At 51.4% G+C, this 18617-nt stretch overlaps 2 protein-coding genes across 4 annotated transcripts in view; both read right to left on the bottom strand.

The window, feature by feature from the left end:
- The window catches only part of PRDM11 (PR/SET domain 11), an 80086-nt gene that overhangs the window by 12624 nt on the left and 48845 nt on the right, over nucleotides 1-18617 (bottom strand). For all 3 annotated transcript variants that reach the window (XM_032488519.1, XM_032488520.1, XM_014558847.2), the window contains exon 5: nucleotides 11077-11144. In XM_032488519.1, coding sequence (XP_032344410.1) covers nucleotides 11077-11144 — 68 coding nt within the window. The remainder of the gene's footprint in view (nucleotides 1-11076; nucleotides 11145-18617) is intronic.
- Nucleotides 1313-7299, bottom strand: LOC116666360 (myb-related transcription factor, partner of profilin-like). Its single transcript, XM_032488521.1, has 2 exons — nucleotides 6626-7299; nucleotides 1313-3535 (listed from the first exon to the last, which is right to left on the bottom strand). The coding sequence occupies exons 1-2, from the start codon at nucleotides 6930-6932 to the stop codon at nucleotides 2970-2972; spliced, it is 873 nt and encodes a 290-aa protein (XP_032344412.1). The 5' UTR covers nucleotides 6933-7299; the 3' UTR covers nucleotides 1313-2969.

Below are 18617 nucleotides of genomic sequence, written 5' to 3'. Positions count from 1 at the left end.
GCTCAGTGGCTGTGGCTCCAATGGAAAGGAAGTTGCCCCAGTCACTGAGGGAAAAGACTGACCAAGAAGAGGCTGAGTTCTACATTCTCACATGCATTTGAGCTGGCTCTGAGCTGGGAGGGTCTTTGGGTCAGGCAACCACCCATTAGGTGGTCACTCAGACTCTTAACAGAATGCCATCCAGCCAGCTCTTGGCATGGCTGGAGGCCTCGGACTCTTAGGAGAGACGTCCCCATCTTAAGCTGAAATTGGCTACCCATTCATTTCCACCCACTGGCCCCAGTTTCACCTGCCTGTTTTGACACGCTAGCCCCCGCAATCCCCACTAGAGTCAAGAAAAAGAAACTGAAATCTGTTCCATCTGAAGTTGACAAGTTTCTTCATCTCTCTGTCCCCTTTGCTTCCAACTTGGCCCCATCCCTCCCCAGGACCAGAGGGAGAGGCCAGCCAGTCACTGTTTAGTACCTTGATCTTGGTGGGAAAGACCCCAGGCCCGGTTTCACAGCATCTTTGCATCTTTGCGTGAGATCGGATTATCTTGATTTCCATGACCATGCTTTTTGGCCCAAAATGGCAGAGGATGACCTGGATTCCAAGAGACCAAGGCAGGCTGGAATCTTGCAGAAAGTGGATGGATTCCTGGTCAGGACCTGAGTATTTCCTGCCTGGAAGAACCGCTCCCTGTGACTGGAAGTAAGCCAGGGCAATGAATGGGTTGGGGCTGGGGTTGTGGGGGAGGTAGTCCCTTTCCTGATGAGGACACTCCCAAGGGGAGACAGAGGAAGCCCCTTCAATTACTTTGAGAAGCCTCAGATCTAGGTGGGCAGGGCCTTACCTGTGACAGCTACCCAGATCAGTGGGAAGGTGACCAAAAAAATTTAATATCTTAGGGTGGCTGGTCCCTGAGGTACACTGGCAAACAGACAGCCCCTGACCCTTTGGGTATCTCCTGCCAGAAATGTTGGGTTTTTCCAGGATCCCTAACATAATTTTAGGGAACAAAAGGTAAGATTCATTGAGCAACATCTCACTTCTGACGTGCAGAGAAATTAAATACAGCTGAACAATTTTAAGTGGGGATGCTCTGTCTCCCTCAGCCCATCAGTTCCTCTCCTTTCATCTAAGGGCGAGAATGCTGCTGATACAGGGCATCTGAGAACTTATGAGATCCGGGAAATGCCAGGGGCACTGGAGCCCCTCTTGCCAGCACACTTTTCCTTGGGCATCTAACCCCTGCTCTGGGGGCCTTGAGGTTTTCACAGGAAGCGAAGAAAGAGAATACACACCAAAGAAAGATCCTGGAGACCGGGTGTGTTCCAAGTGTGAGATCAATTTCTTTTTATTGCCATCTTAACAAAAATACTTGGGAAGGCAATCTTTGATTCCAGCATCAGAGGGCAGGGCAATGCCAGGCAATAGTCAAGCCATCGGGCTGTCGGACAGGGGAGTGTTCAGTTTCGGGGAGCAGGAACCCCTGAAGAACCACAGAATGGGGAGAAGAAGCCAAGGACACAGGGACATGGCAGTCGCCCTCCATTCTCCCTACACGGGGCAAAGCTTGGGCTGGGGTTAGAAGCAGCACTCCAGGAACGGCCATGGCAGGCACTGGGCATAGCAGTCCTCCCAGCCCCAGCTATGGCTCTAGGGGGGCAGGTGTGAAAGGGTGGAGGGTCAGAGGATGAGAGTTTCTGCCAGGGTCAGCCTCAGGCCAGGGAGCAAAGAGGACACAGAGCTAAGCTGCACCCACATCAGAGCTAAGCCTTTATCTGCCACCCGCCACCTCCCTCCCTTACTCTAAGAACCCGGCTCCCTCCCCACACTCCAGAACCAAACCTGAAGCCTCGAGACATATGTAGCTAATGCATATGCAGCCCAAGCAAGCAGAGGCAAGGCATGCTGGGACCTGGAACGGGACAGGAGCCCTGCTGGGCTCTGGGTTCTTTTAGAAGCCAGAGGAGGGGACACCTTCTGAATCCTGAGACTCGGGTCCTGCTTCTCTCCAGCCACTGGCTGTCGGTGTTAGTGCCAGGGTGTCGCTGAGGGGATGCACTCACCTCGTAAATGCTGCTGTTGCCTCCCACTCACACCCGGGAGATCTGGGCAGGGGCAGGCAAGGAGCAACACCCGCCCCCCTCCCCACCCCGGAAGTCCAGATCTAGCCTCTGATGGGGAGCTGGAAAAATCCACAGACCTGGCTTCCAGTCCTGGCCCCCTCAACTGACTGCTGCTTCATTTATCATCTATGAAATGCAGATGATGATGGTAATAATGATGATACTAATACCGGACTTGGCTGCCTCTCCGGCTGTGCTGAGGACCCACTGAGATCACACATCTGCGAGTGCAGGGAGAAGCATAAAGTGCTCTTAGAACGCCAGGTAGCCACCCCCTTCCTCCAACGCCACCCCATTCTTCTCCCTGCTCCACAAAAGGCAAGCACTGCAGCTGAGCACTGCTGAGCGCACGTGCAGGCAAGCGGAGGGCCAAGGCGGGGGCACCACCCCCTGGGGCTCAGAGCCTTGGGGGAGGGGAGGACAGACCCCTCCTGGAAGGGCCAAGCTCTGCTTGGCCAACCTCAGGCCTCACCCCCTTTGATAGCAGCAGAATCAGGGTCTGGGAGGCTGATGCAGCAGCCTTGAGGATGGAAAGCTGGATTCCATTCAGATGCTCCCCACTCTTAAATACCCTCTTCCCTGCAAGGCCGGCTGCCATGGGGTGCAGACCAAGAGGAGGCTAACCATCCGGGCCAAGCAAGCATCAAGCAGGTAGCTCTTCCTGCATCTTGAGCACCTGCCAAAGATGAGGGAGTAGGGCTGAATACGTGCTCTGTTAGAGCCCTGGGCAGCCGACCTGTACTCGGTGAGGAGGTGACCGTCCCCTCAATTCCCTGCAAGGGTCATCGATCTTGGACACAAGAGACTGGCCCCTGTCTCAATCCATCTCTCTTCCTCCAGTGCAGACTGGCCGGCTTAGAAATTGTGCTTTCTCTTCCGAGACCTGGTAGTCCGTGCGGGGGCTGGCGCTGGGGGAGCCTCCGGGGGCTCGGCTGGGGAGGCCTCGGCCAGACGGGTAGAGCCCGTGGGGGCTGCTCCATCTGGCCCCCGCTGAGATGCCTGAACCCCATCCCGGATCTCTGACAGCGTCTGGCACATCTGGCTGACGCGGCTGGTCAACTCGGCCACGGCCTGGCCGATGACGTGCATGCTGTTTGCCATGTCCCGGTGCACGGTCACCAGCTCCTGACAGAACTGCCGAAACATCTCAGTCTGCTGGGCGTGGGCGTGGAGGAGCTGCCAGTCAAGGCCCGTGCTGGGCGGGCTGGTGTGCGGCCGAGGGGTCCTGCAGGTGGCCTGGGCCTGGGGCGAGGGCCGGGGCAGGGCCTCAGGCTTGGGGCCCACTGTCTCAGACTGGTCGGAGGAGGAGGAGGAGCGGAGCAGGGTGGGCCTGGCCAGGCAGACCTCTTCCTCCGGTAATTGCTGCAGGGGCACCCGCAGTGGCTGCCTCGAGGGCCCAGGCATCTCCTCATCTTCATCATCTTGGAGGATAAAGAACAAAGAAGGGCAAATGATTACAACCGGGAAAAAAAGGCACCCTTGGGCTTGGATGCACCCACCAAAGTTACCTAGCGTCCCCCACCCTGCTGCCCCTCAGCCTAGTTCAGCACAGCTCCCCCTCCCCCTCCCAACCATGGAGAAGCACCTACTGCCTAAATCCCTGAGCTGCTCAGGCCAGGCATCTTTGCAGAAATGGGCAAGTGTGACCAGGTCCCCCAGGTCACCTTCTTTTCACAAGAACAGCAACATTCTAACGGGACTCCAGTCCCAGTGATGGCATGTCAACCTAACTGCTCACTTCCTCTCTCTGCAGCTCAGTTTCTGCAAAGCAAAGGTAACAACTGTTCTGTCTACCTCCTGTCCACTTGCCCACCCAGCAGGGTTGTTAAGAGGATGGCACAGGAGGACAGACGGGAAGGCACTCGGCAAAGCTCAAAGAGCCACACCTGCCAAAAGGTCCTATGATGCTCTTGGCTGCTCTGAGTTTCAGCCTTCGTGAGGCCATTTCTGAGTTGCTTGGGGCCACCTTGTGGCCTTACTGAAATCTACAACTTCAGGTCACTGCCGGGAGACTGGAGAAGGGAGGCAAGGGATGGCGACAGAAAGGACAAGTCCAGAGGGTGTAGAGCAGATCTACCTGGGCCACCAGCCCTGACGTCCCCCTCAACACCCCAAGGTGAGCTACCAGGGCAGACACATCCCTTCTACCCGGGAGCACCTGATGGCACACAGGGACCATCAGACAGACTGCTACTCGTGGCCAGCCAGTCACAAGGAGGGGCCCAGCCCTGCACACGCGGGTCTCCGCTGCTCTCTCATGGTCAAGGTTGCGAGCTGATTCCCATGGTGGGAGTAAAAAATATACAGGCTGACCCTCCTGACAGGCACACCTCCCTGCCTGTACCTGGGAGGCTGAATTCAGGATTACCCCGGAGGAGATGATGTAGTGGGTAGGGGAAATGGAGGAGAGGGCTGGGGGTGAGGAGAAGACAGATTGATCTTGCCCTGAGCTGCGTCCTGGGGTCTCACTCGGGCCAACACAGTCAGAGAGCTTAGTGCCTTGAGCCCCCCTACTTGGTGGACACCATTCTGGAAGGGCAGGGCTGGAAGGAGCGGGGCAGGCTGAGGTTATGTGCTGCCTCCCTTCCAGGGCCTCACTCCATGGAGCCCCTGTCCAAGTGCTGTAACAGCTGGGAAAAGGAAGGCTGGCCCAGCCTGCAGTGGAGGGGTCCTGGGCCCCCTGCTCAGCCAAGATCACATTTGCTAGCCTCATTACCTTTGGTCTCTGGGAGACAGAGGGGTGATCAGGACAGAATTTAGAGAAGAGACTCCCCTGGGTGCCGGACCCCTTTTACTCATAATTGGGTAGCATCTTCCTGAAACTTGGGAAAACACTGATTCACAGAGAGCTGGCAGACCCAGATTCAAGTCCTGATTCTGAATCTAGCTCTGAGACCAGCTGTTTTCTGGGGCTTAGCAGCCTCACCTGGACAACAAGGAAGTCAGACTACAGGGTCTCCTCCTTCCCTCCCAGTCCTAAAAAATCTGACCTTGAATGGTCACCTGTCAGGGTCACCAGCCAGACAGGACATTAGCAAGATCCCTGCAGCCCAGGGGCCTGGGAATGGAAGGCTGGGTCTTCGTGAGCCACCTTCCCAGGGCTGGCCTGGCTGGCTTTCCTTCGAGTCCTCCTACCCTGCTGGTCCCTCAGAAGCCAGACAGCCTCCAGCTAGGACTGTGGGCTGAGGGTGGGGGGCAGGTGTGTGCAGAGGCGGAGCTGAAGGGGGTGCAGCCCCAGCACGGAAGGGCCTTGAGTGTTCCCCTTCTGGGGAGCCCCGACAAGAACTACAGCCCCAAAGGAGCCCGTCTAGGCCAGGAGGTTCTACCCCAGTGTCTGGGTCAGAGCTCGTTCTGAGACACAGAGGGGAAAAGGGAGACGAGTGCTGAGGGAGGAGAGGGGTGGAGAAGGCCACGGGGAGGGGGCCCAGTGAGCACAGAGAGAGGGATCTTAGAGAGAGCCTTAGGATGGGCAGAAAGAGGCAGCGTACAGAGAAGGCAGCTTGGCACCGAAGAGGGGAGTGTGGAAATAACACAGAAATAAAGACACTAGGAATAGACAGACAGAGAAAGAACTAAGCTTTCGGGGCCTCGGACTTGGCTGGCTTCCTCTCACACCCCCTCCCCCTCGCCGGCTGCACGGGGCTTCCCTGGCTCCTCTCTGTTCCTGGAACGTGCCAAGCGCCTTCCTGATGCGGGGCCGCGTACATGCTGTTCTGGCCCGCGAGGCCCTCCCCTCCCCTGTGCTGCGCCCCACGCGCACCGGCCTGCTTAACTCTTACTCATCCTTCGTCTCAGTTCAACAGTCACTCCTGCAAGCCTTCCCAGCCCGGGTGGAGAGCCAGCCCACCACTCCTGCTCTCAGACAGGGCAGCTACATAATTTGCAGGGCTGAATGCAACATGCAAATCAGGCACCTTGTTCAAAAATTAGCATGGGGGGTAGGGTGTAGCTCAGTGGTTGAGTGGTTGCTCAGTATGCACGAGGTCCTGAGTTCAATCCTCAGTACCTCCGTTAAATAAATAAATAAATAAACCTAAAAAAAATAGTAAACTAAAAAAAAAAAACTAGTATGAGTTTCAGGAAGGCAATGGCAGAGCAGCTAGCCCAGCTTAGGGCTCTCGTGAGCTCATGAAGTCAGCCCTGCTCTCAGAACCTCCTGTATCTGTCCTTCGTTCCTTCTTTACAAATTTCCTTGCAATGATTTAATCAAATGTGTTTATTCTCACAAATCTAAGGGATTTCCCAAGAGCAGGGCTGAGGTAGGTTTTACACACAACTCTGTCTTCCCATCTCCCAGCACAATTCCTGGCACAGCATTCAGGAAATACTTTAGAATGAACAAAGGGAGAGCGGTAGAGAGAACAGAAGTGGGAGAAGGAGGGAAGGATGGAAAGATGGGTGGGGCAGAGAGGGACAGGAGAGAGAGAGAAGGAAGGTGCAGGGGAAATCACAGTGGAGTGGGTGGGGAACAGGCAAGAGGAGGCTGGGGATGGGAGACGGACGGTACTCACAGCTGGTCGAAGGGCTGTCGGTGCCATCCAGTTCTGCCCTGGGGAAGCCGTGCCCGGAGCGGGCTGTGAGCAGCGCCGACTCGATGGCCCTCTCATGAGCAGTGAGCATGATGGTGGGGGCCCGGCCCCCAGTCCCTAGGCCAGACAGGGACTGCTGCATGAAGGCTAGCTTGTCCTTGGTCCTCCGTTTCATGTCATCCCATCTGTGCTTAATGTCCTTGACGGAGCGGGGGACCTGGCTGACGGAGGTGATTTTCCGAGCTATGCCTTCCCAAATCTTGTCCCTGTCGGCATGGGACAGTCGCATGGTCTCCCTCCCAAAGAGAACCGCTTCGTGGTGGGTCACCTCCGTGACCAGAATGTCCAGCTCCTCCTTGGAGAACTTGGGCTTCCTCTTACGCTCGGCCAGGGGCGCCACGTTCCTTGGGTTGAATATCCCACAAAGCACAATTGGGTAAATGACCGTCAACGCGGTGGGCCTCCTCCTTCCTAATTGCCGGCCCCCAGCTGGGGAGCCAGGAGGCACCTGGGCGCCCTCGTCCGCTCACCATCACCACACCCTCCTCCTACTGACAGGTCCCTTCCACTACTCCTTGGAGGGCGGGAGGAGACGCGGCGTACGCGGTGGGAGCGCTGGACGGAGCCGGACGCCTTCGGTTTCAGGCCCTGCCTCACCTCTGACTGCCCCACTCTCCCCATCCGGAACCACAACCACACCAACCTTGGGGGCTGTTACTAAGGAAGGAAAAGCACAGCAATGTAAAAGCTTTAAAGCCCTAAACAGGAATAAAGGACCCTTATTGGGGTTAGGATGAGGCCACTGCCTCTATAAAGTGATATTTACATAGGGCCAGAGAGCCCAGCAGCCTGGAGGGAGACTCTTTAAACAAGGAGACTATTTAGAGTGGGCTTCCGTGGTGCATGGCCTCGCTGGTGCCGCCCGTGACAAGGGCGTGGTCACAGAAAGCTTGTTCTGTCCCATGGCTCTCTTCCCCTTGCCAGCCTCCCAAGTCCCTACCTCTGGGTGTGTGTCCTCCGACTGGAGCCCTGGCGGGTAGCAGCTCCTTTGGGGGTGGGCTGCTGTGGCTTTTTGGCAGCTCATGAGTAGAAGAATGTGAGGGGCCCATGAGCACCCATCGGGAGACAAGTTCCACTTTGATGGAGACCAGGAATGACCTTGGCTTCCATCTGCTCCGAGCAGCCAGGGCCCTGGGCATGGGCCCAGCACAGCCCTTACCCCTCTGACAGGGCGCCTGCTCTGGCTCCGCAGCTCAGCGTCTCCACACTGTGGTTCTGTCCACCCTTTAACTCACGCCCAAGGTCCCAAAGAGTCCCACAGGAGAGAAACCTGGGGTATGGAGGGAAAACTAGAGCCCGAGTCCCTCCTCTGGCTGCTGCTGAAACCACAGCAAGAGGCCGGGGCACAAAGATCCTTCAGCCCTCACCTTCCCACCCCACCCACCCAGAACACCACAGCCCAGGAGGCGGGAGAAGGCCACGGCTGTATTATCTGGCCAAGTCAGCGGCAGGGGCCTGGGTCTTGCACTCAGACACGCCTGGGATTAGAGGCTGAATTTCCTGTGCAAACCCTGTTTCCACCTCTATAAACGAGAATGATGATTCAAGTGCCACCTCCCAGGGTTGCCAGGAGTTCATGCCGGACTTAATCTGGCCACTATTGGCACTGGGTGCTGGAAAATTCTTTGTTGGTGAGGGAGGAGGCATCGTGGACAATGTAGGATTTTTATCAGCATCCTGGCTTCTGCTTGATAGACACCAGTAGCATCCACTGGCAGAGTTGTGACAACCAAAAATGTCCCAAGGTGCTGCCAAATGCCTCCAGGGGACAAAAGAGCCCCTGGTTGTGGGTCACCAAGGTCATGAACACAGAGCACCTAGCATCGCACTGCCATCAAGTCAGCACTCATCAGGTGGGTGCCCAAATTCTATTCCCAGCCAGCCACTTATGTTTTAAAGAAACTGACCAACTCCATTCAATCATCAGCAAGACCCTAAGCAGTAACAGTGCAAGTGAAAGTGTCTGCAAATTAGAAGGAGCTGTACGAATGGAAGCTGTACATTACAGGGGAAGGAGGGTTCCCAGGATGAAATGGCTTTCCCCTCACTCCAACTACCACCAGAGGGGTATCTCCCTGGCAACGAACCGCCCCCATCCTCATCCTGGATTCTCTAATAAGATGCGAGTCCACCAGCTGTGACTATCCGGGGGCCATCTTGGATGAGAATGGGGCTTGGAGCAGGAATAGGATAGATCCCAGGCCAGCAAGGCAGAGGTAGCAGAACCCACCCCATACGAGGCCCAGGAAGCCATGCTCTGCCTGGTTCCTTGTGCACAAACAGAAAGAACACTGGCCCAGACGTCCAGTGATGGTTTCCAGTCCTCATTCTGCCACTGACCGTACGATCTTGAGTAAGACCTTGCCCCGCTCTGGGCCTCGATTTACCACTGTAGCATGAAGATCAGTACAGAGCAGTGGTTCTCAACACCAGAGGCGCACAGAATCACTATGGAAAGCTTCAGAAATTACCAAAGCCCTGGGCTCAGTCCCAGCCCGATTAAGTCAGAATCGCTGGGGAGCCAGATGATTACTCAGTTAGTACAGATGATGAATCCCCTTCTTTGGGGTTGTGGTAAAGCCTTGTCTGCAGGCTGAAAGGCTGGAGATGGGTAGAAGAGTGGGACAGATCAGCTCTACTGGCCAAAGCCTCTGGAGCCTTGAAAGTGTCAGTGCAGAAAGGAACGACCCCGACTGCACTCAAACACACCCTCCTTTGCCTAAAGCCAGCCCAGAGCCACAGGCTGGGGCCTGGGCCACGCAGCCCATCTGACCGCCTGCTGGACACCTGGTGCCCACTTCTTGCATCTGAGTCTTTGCTCACAATGCCCTCAAATGAAATCCTGGCCCCTCTGAAGGCCCAGCTCAAAGGCCCCCTCCTGCTTCATCTGGGCCCTCGCAGCACATTGTCTATGCCTCCATCAGACAGCTGTATTAGAAAAAGCAATTTCTGTGGTGGAAGGTGTGAGTCCTGGGAGGGCCAGGAGGGGAGGGCTGAGCCCATCCATCTAGGGCACCTAGTACAGGCTCCGACTTGCCACAGACACTCAGTAATGGGTGGTGAATTGCTTATGCTAAACTGACCTGCACCGGGTGAAGGCGGAGAAGACGACGGCAGTTAGAAGTGTCCATCCACCTTCTCAGAGCCACTTTCAGGAATGGCTGACCTGATCATGAGAAAGGGGGCTGGGGGAGTGGGTGCCTGCTCCTGCACCGCAGGCTGGGGCCCGCCTGTCCCTCGGTGCCTCCGCTTCTGAATCTAAGTAGCAACGAGAACAGCCGCCCCGACAAATAAGAGGATGAATCCTTAAGTGCTCTGGAGAGTGCAAGCTGCAGCCCGCCCATCAGCGGGCCTCAATCAGGTGGAAGCACACGTGGGCAGGGGCCCCGGCGACGGGGTCAGGAGGGCTCCCCACGGCCTCCCTACCTCAAACCAATTTCTCCTTATTTGCTTGAAAATTCTTAGGACTTAAATCCAGCAAACTCTCTCTTAGGAAGTCCCTAACTGCCCTCCCTCCAAGCACAATCTCTCCTCCACCCCCCAGCCCCAGCCCCAAAGGGCACAGAACCATACAAACACCGACAGAGGGACCGATCCATGGTGCAGTTGTGCCCCCTGGTCCAGCCATCCACGGCCTCCCTTCCCTCCCAATCCAGATTCCAATTCCCGTCCCAGGTCCTGAGTCCCAGAGCGAGTCCACCAAGGAGGCATGAAAGCAAGCCCGACCTCCCACACTGCCCATGGTACCCTGGCACGGGCCAGCAGCAGAGACCCAAAAGGACAGCCCTTGGTCCTGGGCTCAGCTCAACTGCCTGTGAGCGACGCTGGGCTCTCTGGCTGGCCTTGAAGGATCAATCTCTGGCACAAACTCTTGCCCCAAACACTGGACCAGGGCAAAACCACTAAGTGATCAAAAACTGAGCTGAAGACTGTGCTGGAAGCGTCCTCTTCCATGGAGGACAGAGGCCTTTTAAACAACGGCTAGGGGCTGCACTGTGATGATTCCTGCACCACTCCAGCCAGAGTCTGCCCGTGAGACATGTCACAGTTCTGGGGCGGGGACACCCCCCACCTCCACGAGGGAACGCTGCCAGGAACCTGGGGCCTGAGGCCTCCAGACACACTGACAACTGTCCCTGTAACGGAACTGACCGGTCTGGCCACTGGCCTCCTCTAGCGCCTCCTGATGGGAGCCTGGAGGAGCTAGAGGGTCAGTTCCCCAGAACGAGACACATCTGAAACCCTGCAAAGAGCAGTCCGAGGCCTTCAGGGGCCTCCACCACTGGAGACTCTACAGCCCCAACACGCTCCCTCAGCCTCCTTTCCAGAGTTTGGGCAAGGCTCCCGGGAAATCAGCATAGAGCAGGACTCACCTCATCCAGTTGGCTTTAGTCTCGTCTGAGCCATCTATGGACTTGTAGCGGTTGTTCTTGTCCACAATCTGGAAGACAGAGAGAGAGTCTAGATGGGCCATCCTAGAGGGGGATCTGCTGCCCCTGGGCTCCTCCCCAGACCGGGGCCCGGGACTACCACACAGAACCTTCCTTGTGCCCTCCTGCTGTGACACTCCCACTGCTGCAGGACTGACACCCATGCTGGGGCAGGAGTCCCATCCCCCTCCTCTGCCTTGATGGAACACCCAGCAACACGGCCCCCAAGCAGCATCTCCAACAGCATCACGTTGCAGCAACAGCAGTGAAATTCAGCCCTTCCTCTCGCTCTCTGGTTTCTGTGGGAGATGGAAGCTGGCACTGGGTGAACTGGGCATATGCGACTTCAGAGGGCTCCTCCTCTCCCCAGTTCCTAAATGATCACGAGCCTCAGGGCCTGGGCTGGGCCCCTTCATCTTCTGTAAAACTGTCTTTATTTCATCATCACTCTTGAATCAGAGTTCAGCTGGATATGGATTTCTACACAAATGAAGTTTATTTTTTCCCAGCACTTTGAAGACTGTCTAAAAGGCTGCCATAAGCTCTTAAACAACCTACTGTTACTCTATTCTTTCACGGATAATCTGTTTATAATAAATTTTAAGACTTCCCCTTTATTCTTAATTTTCTGTAGTTTCACTGTGTGATTTTGAAGTGGAGACTTACTTTTCAAAATTCTCCCCATTACTAGATGAGCACATTACTTGATGAAGACTTACATCTCTTTTTCAGTTCTGGAAAATTCTAAGCTGTTATGCTTTTGAGTGCAGCTTCTCAGTTATTTTCTCCAGTCTCTTCTTGCAGAATTCCTATTAAACATATATGGGAGTAGCCCAATCTATTCTCCATATCTTTTAACTACTCTTTCATATTTTTCCCTCATCTTTCTAGGTGATGCTCTCAGAAAATTTCTCAGAATTCTCTTCCAATTCACTAATTCTCTCTTTGACTGTGTCCAGTCCAGAGTATATCCATTTATTGAGGTTCTTCCTTTCTCTCTCTCCTTCCTTTTTTTAATGACTACTCTTCATGCAATGAATATTTTTCATTCCCAGAATTTTCAGTTGGTTCTTTTTAATACCCATCTTTTCTTATTCTGCCTCTTTTTATATCATAATGTTGTGTTCCTTCTTTTTCCGTTTTAACAGCTTTACTGAAGTATAATTAACCAATACTATACCATTTGATAAGTTTTGACAAACGTATGCACTCATTACCACAATCAAGGTAACAAACATAGCCATCACTCCCAAGGGCTTCTTTACGCCCCCTGTAACCCCTCCCTCCTGCCTCTCTTCACGTCTCCCATCCCCAGTCCACAGGCAACCAGTGAGCTACTTTCTGTCACTTAAATTACTTTGCATTTTCCAGAATTTTATATAAATGGGATCAAATGGAAGGTATATCTCCCTTCTTTCACTCAGCACATTATTTTGAGATTTGTTCCTATGAACGTGTGTATCAGAGTTCATTTCTTTGTGTTGGTGAGCAGTATTCCATTGTTTGCATGTGCTACTATTTATTTCTTAATCTACTTATTGATAGACATTTGGGTTATGTCTAGTTTTTGGCTCTTGCAAGTAAAGCTGCTAAATGACATCCGTAACAAATCTTTGTACAGACACATGTGCTTTCATTGCTCGTGGGCAAATACCTAGTAGTGGAATTGTTGGGACACGCGGTAAGAATATGCCTAATTTTTAAGAAACTGCTAAACTGTTTTCCAAAGTGATTGCACCATTTTACATTCCCACCAGCAGTGTGTGGAATTTCCAGTTGGTCCACATCCTTGCCAATACTTGGTAAGAACAGGCTTTCTTCACTTTAGCCATTTGATAGGTATGAAGCAGTACCACACAGTGGTTTTAATTTGCGTTTCTCTGATGACTAATGATATTGAGTAGCATTTTATGCACCCATCTGTCAGCTGCGTATCTTCTTTGATGAAATGTCTATTCAAATCTTTAGCTATTTTTTTTTTAAGTTGTGTGGGTTTTTTCTTATTGCTGAGTATTGAGTTTTTAAAAATATATTTTGGATACAAGTCTTTTATCAGACATACGACTTATAAATATTTACTCCTAGTCTGTGGTTTGTTTACTTACTCTCTTAATGGTGTCTAAGAGGGGAGGTTTTAAATTCAAACAAAAACCCACTATCTTATTTTTCTTAATGGGTGTTATCCTTACTTTATTTCTTTGAAGATCCTAAAGCTGTGAGTGTTATCTATTATCCCTTACATCCACTGTAACAGAATCCCTGGATTATAACTGAGTACTTGGCTACCTGTAATAACAGAATACATTTCTTGGCTTCTCTTCTGGCTAAGTTCTGGCCAAAAGAAGGTAGGTGGAAGTGTCAGTTGTCATCTTCCTGAAAACTTCTTTAATAGACAGCTGACATATGCCTTTTTACCATCCTGCTGCTTGAAATGTAGATGTGATGGCTGGAGCTCTAGCTATCAGTTTGAACTATGAGGCCATGATCCAAGCATTGAGCCAGTGATTAGCTGGATCAAGCTTGGCCTCTGAGGACTTGGTGAAGCAGAGCCACCTCACTAGGCTCAGAATATATTCACAGAGGAAACTTTAACTCCTGTTTCACTTGAGTCACTGTTATTTTGAATCTCAGTTACTCACAGTCAAACCTACTCCTCATACAGACTCTAAACAGTTATTTTAAATTCATTTTCAGAATACTATTTTTATCTTAATTAGCGTGAATTCATTTGTCATTGTTTTTGAAGGCTGTCTTTTTAACACTACGTTTCTTCACTAGTTTTGGAGATTTGGTCCAGAGGCTCATCTTAAGTAGAAGTCTTCCTGCCTATCTCTTGGTTTTCTCATTTTAAGCAGTGAACCTGGCTTCACACTCCACCTCACATGGGGCACTTCTGTTTCATATTGCCCTACAGGAGCTGAAACTGATGGCCATCTCTGCCTGCTCTAGACTGGAGCACTGTGGGCCTTTGTTTTCAGTTCTGTGATCACTTTATATTTCTCCCTCCCTCTCTCTCTCTCTCTTCCTTCTCTTTTTTGGCTGCGGCTCAAAGCAAGAGCTCTCGATCCATCTGGATTGGAAGCCCCTTTGCCTCCTCCACATACAACTTCTTTACCTTTAACTCTTTCTCTGGATATTCACATCCATTCCCACTCTCTCAGTTTGTTCATTCACAAATTTTTATCTCAAGCCTTAGGCATGAATATCTAATTTCCCATGTGAAACCCACCCCCACCCCCTGGATGTCTCACTGGTGTCTCAAACTTAGCTCAGGTCCAATCCCCTCACGTCTGTTCCTCTTATTTTCCCCATCACACTCTTTGAAACCACCATCCACTCAGGTTCCAAAAAGAAAGTCATCCCTACCAAAACCCAGTAGTTGCACACTTCAAATGAATGAACCATACACTATGTGAATTACAGCTCCCTAAACCTATTTTTTAAAAAAAAGGAAAAGAAAAGAAAGTCATCCTTCATTTCTCCCTTTCTCCATCACCCCATGTCTAACCCCTCAGCAAGTTCTCCAAACCAGATTTTGAAACTGCCCCTCTCTGCTCCTTCCTGCTTCCATCCTGATCTGGGCTGTGACCAGCTCTCCTTCGGACAACTACGAGAGAGCCCAACTAACCTCCCTGATGCCCTTCACTCAGCTCCCCGCTGATTCTCCTCAAAGCCGCCAGAAGAATCTTTCATTAACGTAAATTAGATTATGTTACTCACCAGCTCAAGAAGGCATCCACCTCACTTACAATAAAATTCATACTTAGAGTCACTGCCTTCAAGGCTTATGTGACCTGGTCCCAGCCGCCCTCCCAACTTCTCTGGGGCCTCTCTCTCCACCTTCCCTTTCCTGCAGCCATGATGCTGAGAGTCAGACTTCACCCTGCCTACCACCTTTTTTCCCCACTCTTAAGAAAATAATAATCATGAAATATTTCAAGCATTTGGAAATTATTATAGACAGTAATACAGCTGACAATCCTGCACCTGGCGAGAGTCAACAAAGATGACCACCAGCCATGTCTGTCCCAGACTCCTCTCTCCTCTTGCTTCAGGAAAGTAACTAGATGTCGCTGAAGACCATCTCTGCCTCCAGCTCATTCTCTCTCCCTCTGCCCCTTTCCTCCAACGTAACCACTGTTCTGAAGCTGGTAGGAACCTTCCTGTTCTTACTATTCAAGGGTTTTTTTCTAAAGACAAAATACAGAATTATTTTGCATGTTTGTAAAGTTTACAGAAATGGCACCAAGGGAACAGATCCTTTTGCAACTTTTTCCCACTAAGTTTTGCGTGGCTGGTCCCTTCTTATCATTTGGGTCTCGGTTTCTGTGACCTCCCCAGAAGAAGTTTCTCCTGACCTGAACATCAAACAGGTTCTTCCCTTCCACGCCCTGACCTCCACACACCTGTCCCCTCTCAGCATTATCTCTAGGACACTGTCGTGTTGCTTCCTTTTAGAGACCTGATCACAGGGCACACTGCTGTTGGTGATAGTGTTTTCTTCTTGTCAATGTGGTGATCAACTGCCTCCCTCATTGGACCATAAGCTAGTGAAGGCCAAGCCCATGGCTACCTGCTCATGGTGGTGGCCCGGTCCCGGTTCCTAACATAGGGCGTGGTACACGGTAGAACACTGGTGGAACCAATGAATTATTGGACGAAGAGCCTTTTAAATAAAAAGTAAGTTAAGGAAAAAATTTTATATAGTGTTACACTTGAGTAAAAAGGAAATGAATGGTGTGCTGGGCTGGCTGTACTGTCTAACAAGAGCTGACTGTGAAATTTTCCAGAATTTCATGAACCAGTTGTTAAACACAGCCATAAATTAAAAATTACATTATTAAAAATTATAAACTTACAATGCAATAAGTTATATCTTTTAAAAAAGCAATAAATACCCAACACTTACCACTTTCTAATTATTTTACTAGATTTTACTATATCGATGTTCTTGAGGGCTTTGGCATCTACTGTACCTGTACGGTAGAAATACTTTAGAATAATTGTCATGGCATATCTCTTCCCAAACGGTCACTTAGTGCCTTCATGTTGGCAGCTTGAAGCCAGCCATGGTGGGAGCATTTGTACCAAGAAAATTGGCACATATGTTCCCCTCCTCCACAACCATCACCAGCAGGTTGTTAAATATTTGCCAGCATAGCACTGTGTGTGTGTTTCTCTGTGCATGGGAAGTCTGGGAGATGCATTTCAAACTCTCAACTCTGATTACCTCTAGCGGGGAGGAAAGACGGAAGGAGGATGAAGCTTTGGTTTTGTCTACTTACGAGACTACATGGCCTTTGTGGTTAGAAACTCTCAGACAAACCAAAAGAGAACACGTGCAGTTCAGGCTCCTCCTCTTCTGGCAGTCTCCCCAGGTGGTGCCCCATCTTCAGGGACCTTCCCTTGGAATCTCAAGGAACCCTGTACTTTGTCATCATGCTAATCGCCCTTCATTATCATTTTCTCAATGCTCCGCTCTCTCCTGGGGGCAGAGAGAAGCATGTGTAGGTCCCGCAGCCAGTAGCAAGAGCACCTAGTAGGTAGTAAGAGCCATGGAGACAGAGGAATCAGCCAGAACCTCAGCTTCACCACTGCCAAGCTGAGTGACCGGGGGCAGGTGACTTCACGAGCCAGTTGTTAAACACAGCCATTATTAAAACTGGCCAGGCTTCAGTTTCCTCACCTATAAAATGGGGTAAAAGCCACCCTTGCAGCACTGCCGTATGTCTGATATAGAAGGCACTCCATAAACGGTCACTATTAACACTGTGATCATGGTTGTGATGATTAACGAAGGGACCAAATGTTAGTTACGACTAATTGTGGGTGGTGGGAGGTCTGCGGGTCAATACTTAGTCGTCATCAGACTTTTTGCAGCTTCAGCTAGGTTGAGAAGCCCGGGGGGAGCTGTGAGGGGCACGGGAGCTGCCTTGGACCTCTGTTACTGGGTTTGGATCCACAGGTTTGCTGAGGGATGTTTCTTGGCTTATCTTTCCCATCAATTAGAATTTTCTCCAATCAGCATTTATTCATTCAACAAATATTGCAGAGGAAGCAGCTATGGTGTCAGGCTCTAGGGAGAAAATGATGATCCTGTAAGACAATGTCTTTGCTCTCACAAACTCATAGTCCAAGGGATACAGAAGAGAGGCCACCATGATATCCCATGGTCAGTACTGGGGTGGGGAAGTCTACGGGATACGGGAGCTCAGCGCTGGTGCCCTGTACCTGGAGGTCAATCAAGGACTCTCTTGGGCAGTGTGGAATCTAAGCTGACGTCTTGGAGCAGAAGAGGGCAAGGAGGTTGTAGGTGGAGGAAGCAGGCGCGGGGGATCACAGAGGGTGTTTAGAGCACATCACACGTTACTGATGAGCCCCGGCCAGCGGAGTAGAGAGCAGGCTGTTGGCTTCATGTCCTGGAACTGAGATGATCCAGGAATGGCCAGCCAGGACCAGATGCTCAGGACCAAGCCCCAGAAGGCTGGTTTCCCAGCATCCTCCTTCATCTTATTCCTCAAGATCTACTCCTTGGCCCCTCTGAACCCAGCTCTTCTTAGACCAGAGCCCAAGCTCTGGTCACAGTGATGTGAGAAGGACTTGGATAACCTGGATCTGACAGAGAAGAACGACCACCATCGTAAGATGGTCCTTTAGCCTGGCAGAGGAGAGGTCAAAGAAAACAGAGCCATTATCAAATATGGGAAGGACCACCACGATGGGGAGGGCAGGCAAAACCAGGACCACTTAGAGGGACGTAGGCCTGAACTCAGCATGAGTACTATGCAAGTAGAACATAAGATACACGTTTTAACATGCTGAAAAGTCCAGCAGTGGAACAAGCAGCCTTGCAAGGTAGTGAGTTTCTTGTTACTGGGAGTGTTTAAGCAGGAGGAGCTGGATGATCTGCTATCAAGGAAACTAAAGAGAGGAGTTCTCCAGTGAGTAGAAATCTGTCCTAAATGACCTATAAAATTCTGTCTAAAACTAAGATTGTGTGATTCCTTGTGGACAGATCCTAAGAAAACAATACAAAAAACATGCATTTTGGCTCCCTGGGTCAAGCAAGGGTCCGAGTAAACAAGAATGCTATTTCTGACCATGGTAATAATTAACAAAGACATCAATTTTAAAACATTAGCAGCTGCCCCTCATGGAGCCATTTCACTGAGCCAAGTACTCTATTACACTGTCTAAAGAATTCTCACAACTCTACGAAGTAGCTACAATTATTATCCCCATGTTACAGATTAGGAAACTGAGATTCAGAGCCAGTAGGCAGCCTGCCTGAGGCCACAAAGAAGATGTGTGGGGTATCTGGAGTTCCGACTCTGCAGGTACAGCTCCTGCTCTTAAGCACTCTGCAGAGTGATGGATGGATGGATGAATGCGAAGCCCAGGTTCCCCAAATGACTTCATCAGAATCAAGCGGGAACATCCTGGGGCCCTCTCTGAACTTCCAGCTTTGCTACTGGTTTGAGCAA

The sequence above is a fragment of the Camelus ferus genome, chromosome 10 (assembly GCF_009834535.1).
Source record: "Camelus ferus isolate YT-003-E chromosome 10, BCGSAC_Cfer_1.0, whole genome shotgun sequence".
Lineage (NCBI taxonomy): Eukaryota > Metazoa > Chordata > Mammalia > Artiodactyla > Camelidae > Camelus > Camelus ferus.
This window is presented reverse-complemented; position numbering and strand designations above follow the sequence as displayed.

Excerpts from the sequence above, each read along its gene's own strand:
- LOC116666360 (XM_032488521.1), bottom strand. The coding sequence starts at position 6,932 with ATGCGACTGTCCCATGCCGACAGGGACAAGATTTGGGAAGGCATAGCT. Across the intron at positions 3,536-6,625 it reads CGACAGCCCTTCGACCAGCT|ATGATGAAGATGAGGAGATG; the intron begins GTGAGTACCGTC and ends TTATCCTCCAAG.